Here is a 21717-nt window from a genome sequence, read left to right on the forward strand (position 1 = left end):
GAAGAGAGGACACCAAGCCGGCTGTTACTACCAGGCACCAGAGGCAACTTCAGCAGGTGACCCCGACCAAGAGCCAGCTTTCGCACCGTGCCAACGTGGCTCGACGCGGAACCACGTTTGAACAAGAACCTTTGGACGAGGCATTCCTTAGTCGAATGCAATCCCTGGTGAGTCTTGTGTTTCTGCACACTTGAGGTTAGCGGGCAAAAAATATTAAACTAAATGCCCCCCCCCCCATTCCCCCTTTCACACACACACACACACACACACACAAAAAAAAAGAAAACTACGCTAGGAAAAACAGGCAGCAGACAAAAGGCACATTATACGACGTGCCGACATGTCAAATGTATCTGGAAACAGGTCCGTTATTATACAAATCTTTCTGTGAATGGTGCTACATCTAGGAGTCGAGGGGACAAAGTCTAAAAAAAGCAATCGAACAGCATGACAGTATAGATCATCAGAAAAATGGACACGCTGAGTTAGAGAGCGACACAATCAAAAAATGGGAAGCAATACCATTGACAATCCGTCATGAGTTGCCTATCGAAAAAACAACGAAAATAAAAAACTGGAAAAAGGAAAAGCAAAGGAAGATAAGGAGCCGAGGGACCCTCAGAAATGATGTCAGGATATATGGAGTGGAAAAGAAAATTGTACAAGGAAGAAGATAGCGAAACAAAAAAAACTAAGAAATCAGTAAGTTTATATGAAATACAGTGAAAGCAGGGGAAGAGATTTTTTCTCTTCAAGAATTTTCTTGTCTCTGACCTGGTGCAAGACAATATTGATTGCATCTGTGACGGATTATATTTAATATTTCTGGTTTCCTTTGGTGGCATTTTTACCTGCTTGTATATGGTAACGTGGATTAGAAATGCTCTGTATTTTCTATCTCATTCAGATTTTTGACATTATCGAAGAATCAATAGTTTAAGTTAAAGTTCTTACTACGTTGATTAAAATGTCCCGAAACTACCCGTGTGCCGTTTTTTGGTGTGTAACCACGGTGGCCATCCAGTCTGGCGCTCAATAATGGTGTTGTTGCTCTGACATATTGTGACGCCACGCGACTGCCAAATTTTGGGGACAAGCGTCGTAACTTGAGTGTCCCGAAGCACGACAAGGATGCATCACGTCCGCAGCATAGGCAAGGTTTTTTTGGTAATGAGGAAGCTGTAAACGCCTTCTGCCATCTCCTACAAGAGGTGGCCTCGACGTGTTTTGTATACACATCTCGCGCGAAAATAGAGATATTGTTCAAGAATCGGGCAGGCTCTGTCTTCGTGGTCGATGGATGGTCGAAGCACTTGACCATTTCATCTACAAATAATGTCCTCGTAGTCATGATGCCCCCATGGTTTTCAAACCACAGCAGGATGATCCGACAAGAAAGAAGGCATTGCTCAGTTGTACAGTCACATCCCAATGGCTACGCTTTCTGATTAGTCGATAATGCACCGGCCAAGCTTCGATGTGGCTCCCGGGTTCGCCATACAGACGTGCGGTGTTCGGGCCGTGCGGCCAAGCACTGCGGTGAGCGACAGGTTAGGCCTGAGCCTCCTTAGTGGGCGTGATCGCAAAGCAGCTAGACGCCAGTAGTGACGAAGAGCCAGCGGATACAGGACCGCGTCCCTAGCCCCCACTTCCAACGAATAATATTGCAGATGGGTTGGGTTTATTTGCACATAGTTGCTCGACTGACTTAAGAACGTGGAGCCCTCGGCCAGTCGTAGTCAGTCATGCGTCTTCCGCCGCCTCCTCTAGCAAAACTATCGCCGCGTGGCGGGACAATATTGTTTGACAGAAATGACACAAGGAAGCTTGTAGTATACAACTGCAGATGACACGCAGTGAAACCTAGTGTTTATGTCGAAAATAAGTGGCCGGCCTTGCTTTTGAAATGTGGTGCTACCATGTAAACGCTACCACGTTTTACATCTTGTTCTAGAGCATGACCTTACTTTAGGCGGGGGTTTCCTATAGAGCCTAGCGCGCATTGGGATAGCTCTTAGAATTATATTGCTTCTGTATGCCACCTTTGGCACTTTGGCACATATCTTCTTGAAGTGGTCTTGAAACAGTTAACATAGGGATATCAATGCGAATAATATTGTTCATGGTATAAAGGCTGGTCGAGAAGGTTGTCATAAGTGAGGGGAACCGCTTTATGTTAGCTTCTTGTAGTTTTGGGATTTCGCCTTGTTTAAAACAGCTTGCTTCCAGAACAGATTTATTCAGAGATTTGGAGGGATGGTTTCATCAACTGGTGTGCGTTAACAAATTAAAATGTTTAATTATTTTGATGTCTTCACTACATATTCACCTATGTCGCACTGCATGACCCCCAAATCCGCCTTGCTTACAGTACCCTTGATGATGGCTGACGTAACCTAAGCATTACTAGTGGCCCGCAGGCTCCTTGTAGAGCACGGAGTTAAGCCGGCGAATTTGTAAACGAAGAGTGGCGGAAAGAAAATGGATGCATTCTGAAGTGGATATAGATACACGTAAGGCTAGTGTGGGAAATGAAAGAAGCTACGAGACGAGCGCAGTCAGGCACCTAGATTGCAGTTTGTATATCATGTGTTCACATACTATATAACACGTATACAGCACTCATATGTGGACTGTCAATTAGTGGTGGCAGGAGGCTGCAATCTACTCCTGCTTGTTTAAGATAAAAGTCGCCACCATTCGGGTGTAAAAAAAAACACGCCGTTAGTTTGATTATAAATGCACTGCTTCATGCCGTTCAAACTTACACTTGCCGGAGAAAGCGAGACAGATATAGCGCCTTTCCTTTCCTGTAAACCAATTGTAATCCTATATAACACTGCAACGAACACGCGCCAAGGAAAGGAAATCTGTGCCTTGCTTGCAAAAGCTCAACCAAGGGGCGCGCAATATACAATATGCAGTAGCAGCGCTCAGGCTTACGCATTTCTCCAGTGCAAATTCTGCAGTGCTCTTTGAATTTTATTGCACGAATGCTAATAAGGTATTTCAATATATGGATACAGACCTCTGACGCGTATAAATGAAGCCTGGTACTGAGGTCCATGTGTCCAGTTTCTTGCGGCTGGTAGTCTGCTAGGCTGATGAACGTGGCTACCGACGTGTAGCGTGCGTGCTGCCCGAAGAGCGGGGAAAGTTTTCAAAAGAGACACGCAGTGGCCTCCGTAGCGGGAACGTAGCAGAAGAGGCATGTCAGGAGAGAAGTCTGATGCCCAGGATGCCTTGACCGCAGGAGTAAGCGCAGCAGGCACTTGGATTCTCCGCAACTCCACCTAGGTTGGATCGAGACGTTGGAATTGTACAGTACACGTAGAGCAACAGAGAAATTCTTTTTCAGGAAATACGTTTCCTGGAGATGGCATATATGCCATCCTGATTGTCCGTAAGCATCCCTGGGATGGTGCGTAGTGCGGAAAGCACCTATTGTTTTTATCAGCAGTTTACCACTTCTTTTTCAAAGTGTTGGCCATGAACGCCGATATTTCACGAACCAATGTGTTTTGGGCTCAGGCGGTACAGGGCGGCCAAGGGAGAACCCCTAGAGAGAACTGCAAGCAGCGGCTGAACTCCAGGTGGATGGCAGTCACGGTGGGCGTTGCGCTGGTCAGCCTTGTATTAGTCACTTGCTTGGTGGTGCTCTTCGGGCGTGGGTCGCTCGTTCGGCCCAGGAGGACATGCAGCACTGCCAGCTGTCATCGATTGGCGGCCGAAATTCTCGGTCGGCTGAACAGGAGCGTCAACCCGTGCGACGACATCCAGGCACACGTGTGCGGGTCCATTCGGTGGGAGGGCACACTCGTCACAGACGCGGCGACAGACATGATGCGAAAGTGGCAGATGCAAGGAGCCGCTCACCTCGAAGTGGAAAAAAGGCCAGAAGGTGAGCACCTGGTAACTGTCTCCACCATTGTTGAATTTTGTTGGCGTTGGTTTAGCGGTTGCCTAGCACCTCTAATCGCAAAATTGTATATGTTGCATTTCTGACGCGCTTTTTGGTTAGAACCTGCTGTTCAAAACATGGAACCCACAGGGAGAGAAAGCTGGCAAGAATAGACGTTGGTCCTGTCTACAATCTAAGAACCCAATTGTTCACGTTGAAGTTCAACAGAAGGGAAAGTATGGGCGAGTTGTAGGTTGTTCATGATGGTTTGGTGTGCGCTGTTTAACACAGATAGAAAGGAAGGAAAAGACTGGCCTGGCGCCTTTTTCACAATTGATTTACTGGGAAGAAAACGAAGCTTACGAAGAACGAAAAACCTAGAGAAGAAGAAAAAGAAAACGAAATGAAGATCAAAAACTTCGAAGGTAGCCGATTTTCCTCTTCGTTAACGAGAGCTGGCACAATTTTCACACAAGTCGATATGAAATGCTTCTATTACCTCTCTAAATCTTTGCTGTGGATGCCGATACAACACCTGTGTCGCGCCAAAAATAGGTTGGCAATTGTTGCATTCCCGGAAGCGTTCATTCACCCCTGAAGGCTTGTCAGTATCGCGCTCTTTGAGGCGAATGTGGACTGACATACATAGAAAAAACCGGGCGGTATTTGAACATTCGCCTCAAAGAGCCCAATACTGACAAACCTTCAGGGGTGAAGGAACACCTCTGGGAGTGAAACAATTGCCAGTCCATCTTTGAAGCAACATAGATGTTGTATCGGCATCCACAGTAAACATTTAGAGAGGTGATGGAAACATTCCTTATTGCCTCGTGCGGAAATTGTGCCAGCAAGCTTTGGCTCTCGTTACTGAAGAGATGAAGAGAAAAATCGGCTACTTTTGCAGTTTTTGATCTTCGTTTTGTTTTGTTTTTCTGATTGCTCCAGTGTTCTCGCTCTTAATAAGCTTCGTTTTCTTCTCAATAAATCAGTTGTGAAAAAGGCGCCATGCAGTCCGGCGCTTTCTTCTATTTGCATCGGTGTTAAACAGCGAACACCTAACTATCATGTCAAAGTGACTGTCCTAGAAGGGTGAATAGTTTTTAAGAGGTACGATGCTTTTTTGAGTGATTTTATTGCTTCTGAGCAAAAAAAATAAAAAATGAAAAAAAAAAAATACAACGTCATCAGCGTTCACTGTGTGAATTAGTCACGAAGCTTTTTAGGCGTTATGAACTGAACAGGTATGTATTGGTCAGAATGGCACCGTTTAAACGAGCGAATGAACTCTTGCTGATAGTCATACTGTGCTTGATTAGGTTCGCAGGCGACTCTGATGACTAGTTAAACCTCTGTGTCATTGTGATCGTCAGGTGAAAAATCCTCTCCTCTTGCACAAGTATTTATAATTATCTGCCTGAAGACCGTAGGTGGATAGTAATTGCTTTGGTTTGACTTATATGATTTGACATCGCAAAGGGACTCAGGCTATGATGAGTGCGGCAGTGAAGTGCTCCAGAAATGACAATCACCTGGGTTTCTTTACACGAGCTGACATCGCGCAGTACACAACAGCTGTTGTGGAGGGTTATTGCAGAATATAGATCTAAAAGAGGGCGTAACCGAATGTTTCACATAAAGCTAAAACAAACAGAGCACAACGTACGTGACACAAGTAAAACTAGAGTAACCTCAATTTATGTAGAAAATGTTAGTAGATTGTTCTTCTTGATTGGCATTGTGCGCGTGAACGATGACGTCGAGGACGCAGACGTTGGCATCTGAAAAACTTAATGAATCATATTTGCATGGTTAGAGTGAAGACGGACCAAGTTTTAGAATAACAATTACAAAATACCAATTACATGAGGAGGAGGAAGGTGGCTTCTCCCGGCCCTACGAGGCTGGGACTGGTAGGTCACCGCCGCTTGCGGCGGGGGCTAGCCTGCCACCTGATTTGTATCTGTTGTAGGCCGTCATTGCACCCGCCACCGCTTCGGTGGTGAACGACGGCTATTGCGACACGCGTCTCTCTCTCCCTCTTTTCCTTTCTTCTCTATTTTCTTTTCTGTCCTCACAATTTCTCCTTCCACTTTCACTCCCACCTTCCTCCCTTCCCTTACGGCGTGGTTGCGGTGTCCACAGAAGACAAGTGAAACAGTTACCGCGCCTTTCCCTTCCTATAAATAAATAAAATAAATCAGGCAGCGGAGGTGGCTCAGCTACACAGCCAGTGGCAGGCCCATGTATTTTCTTTTCCTTCTTCCTACAGTCGCAACAACAACAACAACAACAACAACAACAACAACAACAACAACAACAACAACAACAACAACAACAACAACAACAACAACAACAACAACAACAACAACAACAACAACAACAACAACAACAACAACAACAACAACAACAACAACAAATACATTGACCCTCCGGAGCTCTTCCAGACAGATACTCAAGTGGAGAACTCTTAGACTCCCTACAAAATGTTTACTTAATCCCTCGGCTCGTTGCCGATTGGGCAGGCCCTCTCATAGGAAGACGTCCTGATTAGAACTGGCCTGTAGTCGCTTAGATAGGCGTGTCCACCACTGTTCGAGCGGATTCCACGTACTCGGTAATACAAGAAGCAAGCAAAGCACACTAAATACCATGTGGCGCTGGTATCACACGACTAGACAAAACACAAAATAAGAAAAAGCATGTGTGCGCTAGCACACGTGACCCAATATAACACAGGACACGAAAAGCGAAACTAAATCGCGTGCGCACACAGACCTCACGCGATACAACGAATCACAACTAATGCTGAGCACAAACGGACTCACCATGTTGCGGGCCAACCGAAGCGGAAGTACACACGTAAAGAGAGAATGGTCCTCTTCCCTTGTTCCCACGAACGGCGTATTCCGACCGATATTGAAATGCTCTAAAGAGAGCGAAACAATCTCTGCGCCGCCATTTAGACCCTGTCAGCTCAAGCCAATAACAGGAGAAGATTCAGATTTTCGCTGCTTATCGCGTTACTTATGGGGTGGCACCGATTAACTGCGAGCCGGCCGAAAGACGAACTTCATTTATTTATTTATCCTTCAGGGCCGTAGGTATTACAGAGAGGAGGGGTCAAAATATACTATAATGAACTAGAAACGCAGTTAAACATATAGAACAGAACAAGTATTTCCTTATCATACAATGCTAACTAAATATTACTTAATCAAGACGTTATAAAAATAATGTTCTCCTAATTACAACCCCGCCGGGGTGGCGCAGTGGTTACGGCGCTCGACTACTGTTCTCAAGGACGCGGGATCGAATCCCGGCCTCGGCGGCAGCTTTTCGGTGGAGGCGAAAAGCAAGGCGCCCGTGTGCTGTGCAATGTCAGTGCACGTTAAAGAACCCCAGGTGGTGTCATTTTCCGGAGCCCTCCACTACGGCGTCTCTCATAGCCATAAGTTGCTTTGGGACGTTAAACCCCACAAACCAAACCAAACCTAATTACACAATGTAAGCTAAACAGTTTCGAAACAGTTCGTTATAATTGACAGATAAATTTAAGCAGGAAGGTGGTTACAATCACGAGATGTACATGGGATATGACTGAAAAAAAAAAATACGACGATTACGGTACTTTCTAATGTGAAATTTGAGCGCAGCTCGTCAGCTGTTTCAGCTTTTCTATAGATTTAGGCAACTAATTCGAGCAAATATGTACAATTACAGACAACTGGTTACGAGGGACAATGGCGATGGCGACGCGAAGCCCAGGAACAGGCGCCAAAGAGCTTAATGCTGAAACGATGCCATTCGAGACATATTTTGAAAAGCGAAGTTTTTTCGTTTTACCGTGGTGAACTAGGTGTATATAAGCAAGCTACATCAAAATATGATGCTTTTCTCTGTGAGTGTGTGAATTCTCGGTTACTGCACATGTTACCCTGCAGTTCGGTGTGGGCGCTCGCATTATTCATGAATTATCTTTGCAGTGTGCACCATTTGTGGTCGCGTCTTCCACTTGAGCTGTGAGCGTGCCTTTCATAATTGTTTCACACGAATGCAAAGGCGAAGTGTTGGTCACTTGTTTCTGTGGACACCTGAATCGCGCCGGAAGGGGAGAAAGGAAGGTGAGAGTGAAAGTCCACTTGAGCTCTGAAGCGTGCCTTTCAAAGTTGGTTCATACGAATGGAAAGGCGCAGTATCTGTCACACTTGTTTCTGTGGACATCTGAATCGCGCCGTAAGGGGAGGAAGGAAGGTGAGAGTGAAAGTCCACTTGAGCTGTGAAGCGTGCCTTTCATAATTGGTTCACATGAATGGAAAGGCGCAGTATCTGTCTCACTCGTTTTCTGTGGACACAGCAACCGCGCCGTAAGGGAAGGAAGGAAGGTGGGAGTGAATGTGGAGCTGGTTACGAGGGACAACACCGACGCCGCCGCGAAACCCAGGAACGGGCGCCAAAGAGCTGCGCTCTAAAAAAAATTACTCTTTCAACGACCCAGACCTATACTTTGCCAATATGATCAATGCGATGGAAGCGATTGAGTGGTTCGAGAATGGCCCCGTTGTCCGGAAAGCGAGGTCTTGACGCTAATAAAATACCGTCCTGTTTCTGAGTTCGCTCGCGTGGTCCCGAGGTGCCGTTTCCCATACAATGCTTCTGCGGAATTCACGCCCTTAATTAATCCGCCAGTAATAATAATATTAATTGGTTCATAGGAAAGGAACTGCGCATTATCTGTCGCACTGTCGGAAAGGACCTGCGCAGTAAGGAAGGAGGGAGGAAGGTGGGAGTTAACGTGGAAAGAGAAAAAGGGGCCTTAGTGGAGGGCTGCGGATTTACTTCGACCACCTGGGGATCTTTGACGTGCACTGACGTCGCATAGCACACAGATGCCTCTCCGTTTTGCCTCAATCTTCGGTGGTGGACGACGGCTGTTGCGGCGTGCGTCTTCCCCTGTTTTCTTTTTTCTTCTCTATTTTCTCTTCTATCTGCACGAGGCAGTGTAGGTGGTTCAGCTGCAGAGCCAGCAGCAGGCCTGTCCATTTTCTTTTCCTTCTTCCTACAGTCGCAACAACAATAACCATTGAAAAGCAGCGGCCGGAAATCGGGATGGCTCTGTAGTCGGGCATCTTAACCACTGCAACACCGCGGCTGGGACCCGCCAGTAAAGTAGTAGGCGTTGCCGAACGCACAGGGGGGGGGGGGGTGCGGGCACAATAGTATGCACTCTCTGACGGGACCAAGTTCACGCAATATATTTGTCTTGTCGTAAATGTGCCCAGCCCCTCAATGCGCGGTCTCGACAACGCGATCGCGACGCCACTTTGTTCGCAAGTCGACGGGAAGACGTATACTTCTGCTTACACGATGGTTACGGCCTCTTGAAGGTGGTCGTCGATTTCCGTGGTGGAATAGGCCGTGGTTCAAATAGTGATGTCATCCGCGTAGAAAGCGTACCACAGATGTCATACCTTATTTAGCAGGGTTGGGAGTTTGATGAAAGAAATATTGAAAAGTAAGGGTTATAGAACATTACCAGGTGGCGTGCCATCGTGCAAGCCTACACCGCTAACCGCGGCCTCACTTGTTCTCCCGAAAAGTCTGCGTTGCTGCTACTACACAGCTCCCGCCTACGCAGACTCACTCTTGAAGTTAACCTGAATGGAGACCCAATACCACAGAAGGATACCATCATGATTCTGGGCCTTTACATCGACGACAGGGCACGCCCTGTCACGCCATCAAAGAATGGGAACGCCCTCACTCGTCTGAAAAACGACAGTCTAAAGGTTGCTCGTATGGTAGCCAGGGTTACTACCAAGAACAAGGGTATGCTTGAACAAGACACCCTGCACCTGGTTCAAGCATTCATCATTAACGGAATTGTGTATTCCACACCGTATTCGCACCTTAACAAGGGAGACTATAAGAAAAAAGACGGCATGATACGAAACGCTGGTAAAAAGGCAGTCGGCCTGCCCCACAAAGCACTTTCACAGAGCGCCTTTTGCAATTAGGGGTGCTCGCCGAAGAAATCCTTGCCGCCCAATGCGCCATCCAGATTAATCGACTAGCAGCAACCCGCACGGGCCAGGTCATACTTATGGACCTTAACCTGAATAGACCGAAAGGTCCCGTTCAAAAACAGGCTATACCGCCCGGGTGGTCAAACTCATTCATAGCGAATCCTCCATCTCGCAATATGCATCTTCTGTTCCACCAAGGGCGCCGGAAGGTGCGGGCCAAATAAATCCAGGAAAAATACGAGAAAGACAAAGTCCTACTACATAGACGCATCAAAGTCAGAAGCAGGGTACACGGTAGTAGTTGGGATTCGCCAACAAGAGAAGGCGTTCCAGACGCGGAGCTGAATGGACGTGCTTTGCATGAGCGCCTAGACTTTAGACCTGTTCTACCGGTTCTCCCCAACCTTTCCACACGAATCTTCACCGATGCATCCATGAAGGTGAGGGAATCCGTTGGTCACTTTCGGTGCTCGATTCCGTCCATCTCCGAACTTTCTGGACAACGTTTTGTGCTCTGCCATGCAACAGACGCGCTAAGCCTAGCGCCCGGCGTTCGACACCGAGCCCCTGCGCAGCGCGCAACAGCGTTTTGTGCCACATCTGCGTTTAACGCCACAACCACCGCTGGTGTTCGCAAACCTTGAAATCCACCGACATGGCCTACGAAGTTGAAGGTATTTCTATCAGCGCTGCCGAGCTTGAAGCAGACGCGCACTGGGTCCGGGCAGTGCGTCACACCGTGCAGCTGCGTCCCACCAGCTCAGCCTCTCACAACCGCCCGCCTCGACCTCATCCAAGTTCAACACTCCACAATCAACCACCACGACATCTGATGCCGGGGTGTGGAGGAGGTGGTGAAGGGTGGCTGTTCCTGGACCTAGGGGGTTGGGACGGTAGGTCAACGCCGAATTTTATTTGTTGTAGGCCGTCATTGCACCCGCCACCGTTTAGGTGGTGGACGACGGCTGTTGCGGCGTGTGTCTTTCTGTCCTTTTTTTCTTTACTTTCTTTCTTCTGTCCGCACGAGGCAGCGGAGGTGGATCAGCACCCCGCCGGGGTGAGGCAGTGGTAAGACGCCCGACTACTGTGCCGGAGTACCCGGGTTCGAACCTGACTTCGGCGGCTGCATTTCGATGGAGGCGAAACGAAGAGGCGTCGTGTGCTGTGCGATGTCAACGACGTAAAAGATCCCCAGGTGGACGAAATAATCCGTAACCCTCCACTTACCCCAATAAATTACCTCAACCCGGTACGGCTGCATCATTTAAAAGTAGATGACAGACAACACGAAAACTGTAAACACTGCGCGCAGAGAGGTACACTAGATCACATAATCTGGCAATGCCCCTTTTCGCCTGGGGCAGTGGCCAACAATCATGACACGAGCAGCTTGGGAATCCCTTCTCAAAAGCGAAACCCTTGAGACACAAAGAGAAGTCGTCCGCCTGGCGGCTGAGGCCGCGAAGAATCAATGTATCCTTGCGCGCTTCTAGTCGCGGAGTCCCAGTTCCCTATTCGGGTCTGCGTACCTGGGTGGGGGAGGTATCGGCGGCAATAAAGTTTTAAATAATAATAACAATATTTAACATGTCGATTTTGGCATCGCTGGCAAATTTACCAGCGCCGGCTCTTCAGTGGTGCTTTGCTACCTTGGGCGTAATTTTCGCTGAACACGGAGCTGTAGCACAAACCTTCACGGAAAAAAGTGTGACCAAGCTTTAATACCGGCAAGCGCAGCAGCGACGACATTATTTTGCTGGTAACTGAATCTTATTTGTACGTAAATATTTCGGGAAGTGATGCGGATGTTTAAAATATGTGGCTGGAACATGCAGTTCCGAATCATCGGTCTCACCATGTCTCGAGAGAATCGAAAACACCCTACACCACAATCAAGAGTACACCGAGTACTCGGTTCGAACGCAGCTAGCCAGGCAACAAGCAATCGCCTCAACGGGTTTTGTCACTTTTCTACTAGGCAGAGCGTTAGGGACGCCTGAATCTGCCTCCGAGTCGGAAAGTAATGTTAGAAGCGCTCTGCCGTTGAACGCTCGCACACATACACCTAATTTCGGCCAATTAAAACATATGCAGCTTTGCAAAATGCTGTTATACATGCCAGAGCCACAATTCGATGCCAGTAGACGCTGATGGCTGGCCTTCACTTCATCGATGCTGCATCGTTTGCGGCGGTATCTGGTGCGTATACATACGACGAGACCCAGATAGGTACTTTAGCGTGCCGCAACAGCTTTTATAACGTCGCAGAGAGCTGTGACAGCTGCGATCTACATGTCGCGCAGCGCAAGATGCATATGGGCAGCGTCTCGGGTCCTCACTACGGCGTCACGACAGCTCGACCAATCGCAGGCGACGGCGCGGTCCGCGGCGTGTCTCGAGGTGCCGGCAGTGCCGGTCGCATATTTTAACTAAAAAAAAAGACAATTGGCTCTTGTTTCTGCCTAAATTTAATTGGATAGTCGAGTTCGCGGCGTGAGAAACTGTTATAAGCCATTAAAACCTCGATTTCTGCAAAAAGTGCTGTAGTGTCCCTCTAAGCAATTCTGCCCTTAAGCGCAAAATCGCGCTCCGGAAGGTGCTGAAAGCCCTGGAACCATTATTTCTTTCCAAATGTCTTTAATAACTTCATATCTGGTGTACCCCCATAATGCTCCGTGTTCCATTATCGCTGCATCCCTTCGCCCCTTTGCCCTGGTGGCATGTTCATATTTTTCCATACATACCTGTCCTTCGTTTATTCATACCCCCACGTATTTTTCTTCTGCTAGTATTGGTATCTCACTCCCTTGTATTGTAAGCTCACATGACCTCACGTGATCTTGACCTTCACAGTGGTCACGGGCTACTTTGTGGCCTACGTGATTATGCCCCAAAGTCACATGGCGAGCACCAGATTGAACACAGAAATTTGACTTCTTAATCTCCCCCAAGGTGAAAAGCGTGCGTACCCGACGGCTGGAACTACCTGGCGTAGTGTAGCTTTCGCTTCGAAATGAAAACAATCCGGGATGGCGCCCCACCACGCTTTGTTCTGCCCGCGTCACTTGAGTGGTCTCACCCAAGAAAACCCAATGGCGTCACTTGGGAGGTTTACGCGTCGGGAACGTGTCGCCCTAATCGGTTCGAAGTGATCGCCAGGAGCACGTTGTAAAAATAATCCTTAAATTATCGGCTCCACGCAAAGCTTTTAAATACCTCTGGAATACTCACAATGAGCGCATCTATGGAGTTTTCCACTGGAATATTGGAGAAAGTACCTTTTCGGGGTCACTTTAAGGCGAAGCTGAAGTGTCCCCAAATGGTTTTCAGGAGCGCGTTCTGGCATTTAGTTCTTCTGTTCAGCGCTTTGAACTTCCGGAACAATGAACGGACCCAATAGCCATTTTTCTAGCTTGCCCGCGCATACTGGGAACGTTGTACATTAAAACTTAAAAATACTGTGCGTATAGGCACTGATCGTATACACTGGAACGGATGCTTAACGATGCTTTCGCAGTGACATTTTGCGCGAGTGTCGTACAACTCGGTCGTTTCTGCAGGGCCGTTCGCGCTTTACCGGGCGTGCATGGAACCTGGGAGAGACAGCATGCACCACCTGGTGTCCTTCATGCGCGACCGACGCCTCAAGTGGCCCGAGTACGGCTCTATGGGCAGGCATGCCCTCAACGTGCTGCTGGATTTGCTCATCAACTGGGGAATCCCGTTCTGGTTTGAGATGAGCTTGCGCAAGCTGCCCAACAAATCGAGGTGCGAAACAGTCAGCGTTCGGATCTGGACATTTGGGTAGCGCTACTTTTGCCGGCGGCACTTTTGTTCTGACTTCTTAGAAAGTACGAGGTAGGTATGTTTATACAGAGAAAAATTATTCCACCGTAATCAGGCAAATGAGGCGAAAGAAAAGCGTCGGGGCACGCGATTACTTGTTTGCTCCGCCATCTCCAAAATAATAGCGACCTAAAATTTACTTATTTTTCGTGAGTCTCGACGCGTTCCGCGCACTTTTGCCCACGATTGTAGATCGCGGTACAGCTGTGTAGCCGAAGTATACGCTTTAGAGGTTCGCTTTCCAGGCAGCAATACTGCCACCGAAAACAGACTAAGCAACCAAGGTAAGTTTAGTCACATGGTAGGTTTGCTCAGCATACTGGGCCGCACGAAGGAGTAGCTGGTTCGAGAAGGGACGACAGAATGACTGGTCACTAGCATAAATCGGACGAGCACAAATGCTTCCGCATGACGGGGTCATAAGAACGGTTAAGAATGTGGAACTACGTAGGCTGAAAACTCTCTCTGCTGGCCTTTGCAATATACAAAAAGTACTGTTGCTTGCCTCAAATGCTCCTGACTAGATGATTCAGAACGGATGCCACTCTTTACGTCCATCCACCCAAATTTGTTTCGAGGATACTTTGCACACCTCTTGCATCTACTGGGTTGTCTTTTACTCATGCTTGGACAAAATTTGAGGAGTACCGCGATGGACATTTGGTAGCATTCGTACTATGAAGAACAAAATAGATTTACGTGCCGAAGAGTAAAAAATATGTGGTAGCCTGTCTTAGTTGACCAGCTTTCACATCCCTTTCACGCGGTGAGCATTCTATGTGGACCTGATGCATACACTTTTCGTGAGCAGCGAAGTATCCAAGAAGATAAGTAAGCTTGCGAGACATACTCTTCAAAATTTAGGGTGTGACAGTAGTCGTGTTTGCTCTCTGAAAAGCGCTTTGCAGTCATAAGTGGAGTGAGTTAAGAGGCAACGTTATTAGAAGTAGAACGGTAATGTTATACTTCTAATAAACTTTTTATTTGTGCTGTTCTATTAATGAGCACATATTATTTCACTTCTCGAAGATATAAATCACCTTCAAATTGACTAAATGTGTTCTCACTTCAGTTTTCCTATCCTTAACCCCCTTTTTGACGACGAAAAAGTGATGTTAGATATTGCGATTTCGGCTGAATGCAGGTACAGCCTCTACATTAATCGCGTCATGATGAACAAGTGGCGCCGCCAGCAGCAGATTTCGGCAGACCAAGGTTTGCTGACGCAGTACGCCATGTTTTTTTACGACGTGTTCAATGCCAGCACAGACGACCGAGCTCGCATCCCGCGTCTACTTGCCCTCGAGAAGGAGATGCACGCGATCATCGACACTCCCACCGTCAAGTACGTACTAACGTTTTCCGCCAATAATTCGTCGTGACTGGTGTCGTGACGCTGGGACTAAGTCGACACGGCCTTCACTTGGTAGCGTGCAGAGACTCGGGGTTGATGAAGGATTGAATCTTCGAAGTTGGTAAAATATATACAAGCAGGTTTAATGACACTTTGAGAAAACGTATTTACATGAAAAAGAAGGGTATATCAGCAAAATGGCAAGCGTTAAGAGTTCATAGCGAGAAGCGTCTGGATGAGCCGTTTACCCAGGGCTCAGAGCGTCATTTCGTGCTCTGCAACGTCCTTAAAACCCCCTATGTCCAGCCTCTCTCTGAAGATGCTGACCAACCAGTTCCAGGGCACGCCCCTCAGATCTCCGCATCCAATCGAACACATCACTGCACTGATGGTCTGATGCACTGACTGGTCCGGTATTGTTTCGTTGGGCGTGGTCACTTGTTGGCGGGTAGAGCTTGGGGACGGCGAGGAGGTACATTTCTATTCTTCTGCAAAGATCCGATATAGTAGTTCCGGCAAGTGGTTTTCTTTCTCAGAAACCCAAGTGTACGTGCGCGCCACATACTGCTCCCAGCATTGTCCCTTTCCGACAATTGCAAATCTTTCCTGCATTCCCGGGAATTCCTCTAATGGCCGTATTCGTCCTGCTCCATTCTTGTCCTGTACGTCAGCGGACGTGTCACTCTGTCGTCTCCTTTGGACAACAGGCATTCCTCACTGCACAATAGCGCTTCTCGACGGGAAGGGTGAACAATTGAACAAAAGCACTTCCGGCTATTTCTCACAGGGCGACATTTCTTTGTATTTTTCTTGACGTTCCCTTGACAGGGCCAATTTGGCATTTGCAGGGTCTCGACAAAGCAAAACAGGCTCACACAAAAGGATTCATGGAAACAGGCTCACTTAGCGCCCTTGCACCAACAGCACATATCCACAGCACATATCCATGCCCACAGGCGAACAATAGAGCGCGCAAGTGCGGACCATGCACGATCATAACAGCCTCCTCCCCCGCCAGAAGAGTCACGGAGGGCAGCAGTCGCAGCTGCTGCATGAAGAGACGACTTAATGGCCTGCACATGAACGCTTGAAGCTCGCTGTTGCTTGTCGCGTTGTCTTAATTGTCGTAGGCCAAATTGCTTGAGCTGTCTGAAACTCAACCACATGTCTAAGCAAGCACTCGGCTCCCGTCTGAAGAGACCAGGTCAAAAGAAAACTGCCTTCGTTGTCCGAGAAAAGCCCGCACTCAAGACGCTCAGGACCCACGTATGCCTAGAAAACCAAACGTGCTGCTTTACATAGTCACATATATACAAGCGCACGAAAAAAAAAAAAAAGAACCTGAGTATCAATTTGGATACATAGTGAGGAGCACCTCGAACCTCTTAGAAACAGCGGCTAAGCACGTCCGCATTCCCATTTAACTTCCCCTTTTTGTATGTTATTTCAAAATTGTAGTGCTGTAAAATCAAGCTCCACCTCAGAAGGCGACTGTTCTTCGATGTCGCTGTTTGCAGCCAAGCCAGGGGACAATGGTCCGTCTCTACGGTGAATTTGGCCCCTCCAAGATAGCACTGCAATTTTTGAATGGCCCATACAATGCAAGCGCACTCTTTCTCTGACGCGCAATAAGCCCTCTGCTCCGTCTTTTTGAGAAGCTCCTGAGCGTTGCTTTCTTCTCCGCTGAGGCAAATCAAGTTGTCACCCATCTCCTCGGGAAGGTTTAACGTTAGATTTACCACGGCTTCCCTCTGCACATAAGGCTTCATAAGATTGCGATGATAAATGCGCAATTCTTTACGTCTACCGGGGATTTTCACTGCGTAGTTAGTGTTAGAAAGCTTCGCAACGACTTCAGCAGGTCCTTCCCACTGTGCTTCGAGCTTATTCTGCCTTGAACCTCTCAGCAACATCACCTGGTCCCCGATACGAAACGTCCTTTGACGGGCTGACTTATCATAGTACACTTTGGAACGAGCCTGGGCTGACTTCATGCTGGCCTCAACGAGTTCCTTAGTGTTATGTAAGCGATTCAAGAGGTTCAGAATGAATTCTACTACTATTGTGTCTTCTCCGCGCCCCTCCCAGGTTTCGCGCACCATTCGCAAAGGTGAGCGCAGTGACCTTCCGTACACCAACTCGGCTGGGCTAAATCTAGTGGATTTGTGCGGCACTGACCGCAAAGCGAAAAGTGCTGCAGGCAGGCAGGTATCCCATTCGCGCTTTGTTTTCATAGCACAGTCCCCTCAGGACGCGTTTGAGAACAGAATGCCATCTTTCTACGCTGTTGCTCTGCGGATGGTGGATCGAGCTATGCACTACCTTGATGCCGCATCGCTCGAGAAATGAGGTGGTGAGGACACTTGTGAAAACGCTACCCTGATCACTTTGGACCTCGGAAAGGAATCCAACTCGTGCAAACACTGACAGCAGCGAATCCACTACACTCTCGGACGTCACCTCGCGCAGCGGAACAGCTTCTGGAAACTTTGTGGCTGGGAATAACATAGTGAGGATATAACGGTACCCTGACTCTGTCACAGGAAGTGGCCCAACTACATCTATTACTAACCGGTGAAACGGCTCGGTAATGATTGGTACTAATACCATCGGAGCTTTCCACTTATCTTGCGCCTTTCCAACCCGCTGGCACGTGTCGCATGACCGTACAAAAATTTCCGTGTCCTTAAAACATCCAGGCCAATAGTATTCTTGCAACAGCCTCTGCTTTGTTTTCCTTATTCCAAGGTGATATGACCACGAGCTGCCATGGGAAAGTCGCAGTAAGTCTTCGCAGTACTTTTGGGGAACGACTAATTGGTCCCGCTCTACTCCGCGCTTATCCTTGAATAAGCGATACAGCACTCCCTTTCTCGTCTCGAAAGAAATATTCTTTGCTGTCTTAGTGGCGCGGTGGCGCTCCCTTATCTCCTGTATCTTGGGATCATTGGCGTGCTCCATAGCTAAGTCCTCTCGGGGTCCACTTAAAAGTCTCGTGAGATTACTAGACACTGGCGGCAAGAGGTTACTCTCAAGAACGTCCTCATTCCGCGTCTCATCAAGCTCACTTTCAAGTTGACTTATCTGAGATGCCTCGCTCTCAAAGTTTTCTGACCCGCTAGCTTCCGCGTCAACCACTGTTTTAACTGCCGTTTCCTCCGCTGTGGATTTTTCTGGAATGAGCAGTGTAGCTAGTTCTCGCGCCCTTGAACGTGTTAAGGCTTGCACAACTCTGTCTCCGAAAAGGATGCCCCTCTTTCGCAGTAGCATGTCCTATTTGTTGGAAAAACAAATACGGATAGCACTTAGGAAGCTTTCCTGAAACGGCAGCCTCGGTTGTTAACTCGCCGAAAGGGCCCTCGATGACCACGTTCGCGATTGGCAAGCACACACTCTGTTCCTCCACTACCTGGCGGATCCATGCACACTGTCCTGTGTAGTCGGAAGGCGATACATACGCCGGATGGACAACATCCATCGTTGCGGCCGAATCGCGCAGTACCTTGCAAGGCTTCCCGTTGACTACTAGGTCATGCAGGTAGGGTTCCAAAAGCTGCATATTTTCATCGCAGTCACTGACATACGAGAAAGCAATCTTTTCTTTCCGGCAGTTGACGGCAATGTGACCCTGCTCATTACACCTAAAGTGTGTGAGCGGCTTCCTAGCCTCAAGCTTATTCTTTGTGTTCTGCGCGTTGGTCACTTCCCCACTCTTCTCACTGCCGTCCTTTCTAGGGAGTTTGCCTGAAGAAACCTTCCTTTCTTCGTTTCCAACTCTAGCAAAGTGCCTTTCCTGACGGTTATTCACACTCAACTTGGGATTGCGGGGCCTATCCACTGCTGGGTTGCTGAATTGTCGGCGCGAAGCATACTCCTCAATGAGTTCGGCAGCTTCAGTTGCCGACTTAATGTCGCCTCTGTCCTGTAACCAATTTCTTTCTTTTTCTGGGAGGCAGTTATAAAACTGCTCCAAAAGAATTCGCTTGACTACAGCGTCCCTATCACTGTAGGAATCTGTGCTCTTTAGCCATTCGCCCAAATTGACTCTTAAATTGTACAGGAATTCAGGGTAACTCTCGTCCCTGGACTTAGTAGCGTTCCGAAAACGTTGTCTGAACGCCTCGGCGCTAAGCCTATACTTTCTCAGAAGGCAAGCTTTGACCTTCTCGTAGTTGTCCGCGTCCTCCTTGCTTAGCCGCGCGACAACCTCCGCTGCCTCGCAGGGCAGAACCTTCAATAATCTCTGAGACCAAGTGTCTCGCTGGAAGGACAGTTTTTCGCAGGTTCGCTCAAAGTTAGCCAGATACAGACCGATATCCCCTGATATCACATATGGCTGCATGTACTTGGACATCTTGAAATCTGCATCCTTGTTGAGAAGAGGCACCGCTAGCAGGGGACAATTATCTGATCTCTTGCTCAACTCTACTTCTAATTTCCGGTGCTGAATTTCTTGCTCCAGCCTTTTTGCTTCTCTCTCAATTTCACGCTCACGCCTCTTTTCCTCTTTTTCGCGCCCTTTACTTTTTTGTCCGATGAGGTTCCATGCTTCACTGAGCTCCTCATCATCGGTTCCCAAATCAGTGATTGCCTTTAAAATCAAGGGTTTTCGTGCCAAACCACTTGTATTCATTCCCAATTCCTCACACAGTAGCAACAGTTCCGGTTTCTGCAGCTTTTGTAGGTCCATGATTGCTCCGAGTGTCGGCTACTTCCAAAACAAATGTGCAAACTACCAAACTTAAAGGCGTTTCAACACTCTTTACCAGTTCTAAAATCTAACCCTGTTCTAGAACCTGGTCCACATCAGAAGAAAAGCCAAGCACTCACCCACACATGCGATCGATGTTCCGAGCTGCTCTCTTGTTGGCCGATGGTTGCGCCTGCTTGTTGCTTGAGATGCCACCTCCGATCACCAGATGTTGTGGCTTGTAGCTTCAGATGCCACCTCCGATCACCAGATGTTGTGGCTTGTAGCTTCAGATGCCACCTCCGATCACCAGATGTTGTGGCTTGTAGCTTCAGATGCCACCTCCGATCAACAGATGTTGTGGCTTGTAGATTCTGATCCACCTCCAATCACCAGATGTTGTGGCTTGTAGATTCAGATCCCAACGCTGGTCATCAGTTGTCGTGACGCTGGGACTAAGTCGACCCGGCCTTCACTTGGTAGCGTGCAGAGACTCGGGGTTGATGAAGGATTGAATCTTCGAAGTTGGTAAAATATATACAAGCAGGTTTAATGGCACTTTGAGAAAACGTATTTACATGAAAAAGAAGGGTATATCAGCAAAATGGCAAGTGTTAAGAGTTCATAGCGAGAAGCGTCCGGATGAGCCGTTTACCCAGGGCTCAGAGCATCATTTCGTGCTCTGCAACGTCCTTAAACCCCCTATGTCCAGCCCCTCTCTGAAGATGCTGACCAACCAGTTCCAGGGCACGCCCCTCAGATCTCGGCATCCAATCGAACACATCACTGCACTGATGGTCTGATGCACTGACTGGTCCGGTATTGTTTCGTTGGGCGTGGTCACTTGTTGGCGGGTGGAGCTTGGGAACGGCGATGAGGTACATTTCTATTCTTCTGCAAAGATCCGATATTGTGGTTCCGGCAAGTGGATTTCCTTCTCAGAAACCCAAGTGCACGTGCGCGCCCCTTGTCCCTTTCCGACAATTGCAATTGTTGGTGCAATTGCCCTTGCACCAACAGCACATATCCACAGCACATATCCATGCCCACAGGCGAACGATAGAGCGCGCAAGTGCGGACCATGCACGGTCATAACACTGGGCACATTGAGGCCGTTTGTGGTTTCTGTACCATCGCTCACCTAGAAGTTGTACAGCCAATTAACTCTTCAATTGCTGTGGATCACAAATATTATCGCGCGGTGGTGACAATGCCCTGGGTACCAAACAGCTGACAGGCGTAGTTGCACTTAAACCAACTATTTATTGGGCTCACTTTCGCCCGCAAAAGAACTAAGGAACACGGCAGCAGAAATATCATCAAATGGACTCACTGGTCGTCGAATTAGTAATGCCTGTCGCACCCGTCAATGCTCAAAATAAATGCGGCGGAGAAACGTCCAGATAAAGCCGCAAATGATGACTAGCATAAACTGGAACATTGTAGAAACACAAGCGAGTGGCTGAAATTCTTCGCAATATGTCTAGGCGCATCTTGCGCGGCAAAGGAAATGATAGAGCTGCGTCTCGCGACAACAACAACAACAACAACAACAACAAAAAACAGTACAGAATCGATCCGTGCCGGCGGCTGTCGAAAATGAATAAAGATTTGTAAGCTTCGCGGCATTACTTTCCTCTTAAGAAGGCATCGCTTCAATGCTTACAATATAATTACACATATCTAACAAAAACTAAAAATTAAAACAAGTAAAGCCTTTAGCGCGCTTAATAAGGCTTCAGGCGTGCGACATGCACGATTTCTGGGTGAGCACGGCGCCTCTGAATGGTCGACCGTGTCAGTACGGAAGGGAATTCGCCGTGGCACAGATTATCTTGAGCCATTCTTTCTCGGTCGTCGGGTATTTGGTTTCGGCGTTTGAGAGGGACCTGCTAGCGTAAGC

General features: G+C 48.0%; 1 protein-coding gene across 1 annotated transcript in view; it reads left to right on the plus strand.

Annotated features, from left to right (window-relative positions):
* Positions 1 to 1458: 1458 nt before the first annotated feature.
* LOC146193925 (membrane metallo-endopeptidase-like 1) overlaps positions 1459 to 21717 on the plus strand; it is a 62421-nt gene continuing 42162 nt past the window's right edge. Inside the window, exons 1-4 of the mRNA XM_084600655.1 lie at positions 1459 to 1550; positions 3690 to 3901; positions 13485 to 13692; positions 14915 to 15115. Coding sequence (XP_084456781.1) covers positions 1459 to 1550; positions 3690 to 3901; positions 13485 to 13692; positions 14915 to 15115 — 713 coding nt within the window. The remainder of the gene's footprint in view (positions 1551 to 3689; positions 3902 to 13484; positions 13693 to 14914; positions 15116 to 21717) is intronic.

Source organism: Amblyomma maculatum, chromosome 4 (genome assembly GCF_055883805.1).
Source record: "Amblyomma maculatum isolate TAMU_Amacu chromosome 4, ASM5588380v1, whole genome shotgun sequence".
Lineage (NCBI taxonomy): Eukaryota > Metazoa > Arthropoda > Arachnida > Ixodida > Ixodidae > Amblyomma > Amblyomma maculatum.